Source organism: Lipotes vexillifer, unplaced genomic scaffold, assembly GCF_000442215.2.
Source record: "Lipotes vexillifer unplaced genomic scaffold, Lipotes_vexillifer_v1.1 scaffold151, whole genome shotgun sequence".
NCBI classification, from domain to species: Eukaryota; Metazoa; Chordata; class Mammalia; order Artiodactyla; family Lipotidae; genus Lipotes; species Lipotes vexillifer.
The window spans coordinates 262,611-267,282 of NW_006778186.1; the positions used below are offsets into that span (position 1 = coordinate 262,611).

Genomic DNA, 4,672 nt, shown 5'->3' on the forward strand with positions numbered 1-4,672 from the left:
TCTACACACTTGAGGAGATTCAGCCTGGGGTCCAGGCGCCCTACAGCGTCCCCGCTGTGATCATCTGCGCCCCTACCCACACCCCTGCCTCTGGGAGACCCTGAGGCAAAGGTCGGGGCCTGTGGGGCTGGCTTGGAAGACCTGCCGTAGGGCCGCCTGTGTGTGACCTACGAGCACCGCAGCTCGCTCTTCGGCCGGTGAGGCCGAGGGAGGGAAGAGCCAGGGGCCCGCCTTAACCGCGCTGCCTGTCGTGATCAAAGACAGCCATGAGTGGGGACTCTCTGCTCCCGTATCACACGGCCCAGAGCAGCACCGGGGTGGGCCTGTTCAACGCCACCACGGGGAAGCTGCAGCAGCAACTGCGCAAGGGCGAATACGACATATTCAAGTACGCGCCGATATTCGAGAGCGACTTTATCCAGATCACGAAGAGGGGAGACCTGATGGACGTGCACAACTGTGTCTGCACGGTGACCGTGGGCATCACATCCAGCAGCCCCGTCCTCCCGCTCCCAGACACCATGCTGCTGGCCCGATGGGCCACTGGCGGTGAAGAGCACGCTGAGCACAGCCAGGCCGCCAAGGGCAAGAGCCACGAGGCTGCAAAGACCTTAGAGCTCACCAGGCTCCTTCCCTTGACGTTCGTGAGCATCTCCACTCACAATCGTGAGAAACAACAGCTGCGCGTGAAGTTTGCCACTGGCCGCTCCTGGTACCTGCAGCTGTGTGCCCCTCTGGACGCGCAGGAAGACCTCTTCACCTCTTGGGAAGAGCTGATTTACCTCCTGCGACCACCAGTGGAGGGTCACAGCTGCACCTATGCCGTTCCAGCCTGGGACATGATCTGCATGCCTGTGTTCGAGGAGGAGGAGGACGGCAGGAGCCCGGCAGTGGAGGATTTCCAAGGAAAGTGGGACCGGGACCAGGTGAGCATCTGCAGCCTCCACACGTGCTCTGAGCTGGCCGGGGCCACGTCTGCAGCTTTTGCTGGTGGGGAGGGGATCCAACTGGACTCCCACAAGCCCGATACCATGCCCGATGTGGCCACTGCAAAAGCAAAACCTACAGCGCTTGACAAAGCGTCAGCATCGCGGGCAACGACAAAGGTGGAGACAGCAGGGGTGGCAGGAGGCACTGCAGCGGGTGCTTTGAGCGTGGCAGTGATCAAGTCTCCTGCCCCTGAAGAGCAGGGCATGGCCACAGCAGCCACAGCCAGCAACGGTCCAGGAGGAAGCAAAACCAACATAGCCACTGGGGGCACTGCCAGAACATCCCTGAGGAGCAGGAAAACGGTGCTGCGAACAATTCAGGGTATGCTTGGCAGGTGCTGCGAACTATTCAGGGTATGCTTCCAGCACATCCACCAGCCTCTCCCCAGAGGCCGGCATGACTGCGGTCGGAGCAGAACCTACCAGCAAGACTGTTGAAGGAAGAGCCGACGAGGAGGACGAGGGGACCCTCATCTCAACCTTGCCACAGGAAGGCAAAGTGAGTGAACAGGATGGCAGCTCACAGAGAGTGCCCCAGGCCCGCAAGGGAAGAAGGGAGAGAAGGGAGCACTGGGGAGAGGACAGAGCTCTTACGAGCCCCTCGCTCTGCAGTTCAGTGGAAAGCCACCACAAGGCAATGGGGAACAAGACCATCCAGAAAGCAGCTGGCCCGTGCTCAGGCGGCCGCAGAGCCACTAGAGATGACCAAAGGGACAAAGGCCACGGCAGCCCGGGGGGCAGCGAGCAGGGGACTGCTCACAAAGGCATCAGCCGTGCTCCCATCACCAAAGAGTCCAGGACCTCGCACAAAGCTCCCAGGGCGGGAGCTTATCTACAGCGAGTTCAGGTCCCACCAACGAGAGACTCAGCAGGATCAGCTCTTTCTTCAGGAATGTCAGAGCCAGTCTTACTACAAAGACAGTGGCCTCCTCAGGCGATAAACATGTGAGCATCCTGGCGAAGCCAGTGGAAGGGACCCGAATGGAAGCCATCGCAGAGACAGCAGAGAGTGGCCAGGGGCTGGAGATCACTGGAGGTGTGACATCTGAGACCATGCAGCCAGTGAGCATTGAAGCCCATCAATAGGACCTAGAGCTGGGAGCTGCAAAGGGGACCAGGGCTCAGGGAAATACCCCTGGAGAGCCCATTTCAGCTTCCTTACTGCAATTTAAATAAAAAGCCAAACAATCTGAGAATGCATGCAGTGTTTTGTCTGAATTTCTAGGTCCCGAAGCCCAGCCGTAGCCTCACAGTGGATTCTGTGATGTCAGCTGTGCCACAGTCTGAGACCCAGTGTCCAGTCAAGGGCAGCCCCACCTCACACACATGCTCAGGGCCAACAGCAGTGCTGCATCTGGCCTCCACTCCTTTCTGGCTTTGCCCCCCAGGGCCATGGCTCAAAGTCAGACTATGGTCTGGGAAGCTCGCCTTCACTATCCCCCTATTCTTTTTATAAACGCTTATTCCCCCTGAAGGTCTGTAAACAAAGCAAGAACAGGACTCACGTCCCCTCAGGCTATTCAGTGGACATAAATAAGTATTAGCTAGCAATCAGAACCACAAGCACTCTCATCTAGACTTAGCTGTTCCCTGCCCAGGTATTAGCTCACAGTCAGAACAGCAAGTATTAGCTAGTGTGCCATCGTAAGCATACCACTGGATGACGTTTCACAAGATAAGCAACCCCACGAAACTAGCACCTGGTGAAGAATCAGAACGTCACTGCAACTCTGGAAGTGCCCCCTTGCAGTCACTCAAGGGTAACCACTACCCTAGCTTCCAACACCATAGATGAATGTTGTTTGCTTTTTCAACTTTACACACTGGAATCACATAGCATGTACTCTTTGACTCTGGTTTCTTTCCCTTAACATTATATTTATGAGGTCTGTGCATGACTTTCCTGGCGATCATCCATTTATTTTCACTGCTATACAGTATTCCATTGTGTGATGATACCACAACTTATTTTGTTATTGATTTAAGTTATTATCAGTTTGGGGCTATTAAAAATAGTGCTATTATGAACATTTATATACAGATCTGTTGGTAAAAATATACATAAACTTCTGTTCGGCATATACATAGGAATGGAATTGAATATATGCATATGTTCAGCTTCTGATTATACTGCCAAGCTATTTTCCTTCCAAAATGACTGTGGAAATGATAATTCCCACCAGGAATGTATTAAAGTCCTGGTTGTTCCACATCCTTGCCAACATTTGATACTGTTTAGCTCTTTCCTTTTAGCCATTCACGTGGGATATAGTGACTTTTCTCCCTTTTTCATGATAAAAATATACTGAAAAATATAGAATTGGGCTTCCCTGGTGGCGCAGTGGTTGAGAGTCCACCTGCCGATGCAGGGGACGTGGGTTCGTGGCCCGGTCCGGGAAGATCCCACATGCTGCGGAGCGGCTGGGCCCGTGAGCCGTGGCCGCTGAGCTTGCGTATCCGGAGCCTGTGCTCCGCAACTGGAGAGGCCACAACAGTGAGAGGCCCATGTATATATCTAGATATAACTAGAAATATCTAGTTTCTTGTCTCATCTTTTGACACTCTCAGAACTAAAGAATTCCCTTTTCATTGCTTTCTGTTGCTGTGACATAATTTTCTAAGAGTACTGGCCACCAGGAGCCTGGCTGGGAGGGAAGTGTGCATGTGTGAAAAAAATCCTGAAAAAAAAGTTAATAGTTCAAATATATTCCATTCCCATTTATTAAAAAAACAAGGAATGTGCAAACAGCAGTGAATAACCTGTTCTTATTAGCTGAAGGAGAAATTTAGTGTCAGAGAAGAGTCTCCCACTGGTAGAAGAACTAAAATCAGACATTGATACATCAAAGTCAAGTCAGGGAAGAACACAGAAGTTTGAAGGGCTCACTATGTCATTGCTGCCTGCTAACCAAGGGCAAGAATCAGGTCACACAATACCCTAACCAGGCAGCATCTTTTACAAGGTGAGGGACAGGTTTTCTCTAGATCTGGAACCAGAACAAGAAAGCCAAAAAAAAAAAAAAAAAAAAAAAAAAAAAAAAAAAAACTAAGAAAAGCTCTTCCTGGAAAAAAACATTAACTGGAAAATGTATAATTTTCTTGCTGGATTGCTCGGCTATTAGTGTAGTGTTAAAAACCAAAATTCAACAGAGGAAATTTGAAGATCTAATTGGCTTTATTAAATGAGTCAGGAATTGGACAGCATCCCATTTAACAACTAGAAGGGCTCTTGAGGCATTGTACAAAATGGAAGGGTTTAAAGGCAGAAGGAGGGTGGGGCAAGAAGGTATTAATAAAAGAAAAAGAGTTATTTTGACCCAGGGCAACTTCTCTTTTAGGGGCAAGGGAACCACAAGAATTTTATCATGAAGACTGCCACCTTCTTCCTCTGCGGGGATGGAGAGGGATCACATGACAGATTATCTCATTGGTGAGGACCAGAAAATTCCAGCTTGGTTGATTAAAATTACATTTCTGGGAAAGGCAGAAACTGCAGTTAGATCAGGTATTAAATCTAGGTTTTGTAACATGGGCTTTAGCACAAGTGATGCCATTTTGGGGCCTGTAGTTTTGTTTTTAACAGTAGCTTGGTGAAGACACATTGTGTGATGAGTAATTATTATGTAGTTTATTCTATTCGGGATGCATATTATTCTTAAATCATACTTTTTTTTTTTTTTTTT

The 4,672-nt window shown here is 50.0% G+C and overlaps 1 protein-coding gene across 1 annotated transcript; it reads left to right on the forward strand.

The window, feature by feature from the left end:
• The first annotated feature begins 266 nt into the window (after positions 1 to 266).
• LOC103070710 (protein FAM71A-like) lies at positions 267 to 2,075 on the forward strand. Its single transcript, XM_082930918.1, is given in 3 exon segments — positions 267 to 1,311; positions 1,343 to 1,809; positions 1,812 to 2,075. Coding segments are annotated over 3 exon segments (1,776 nt in total).
• Positions 2,076 to 4,672: the final 2,597 nt, after the last annotated feature.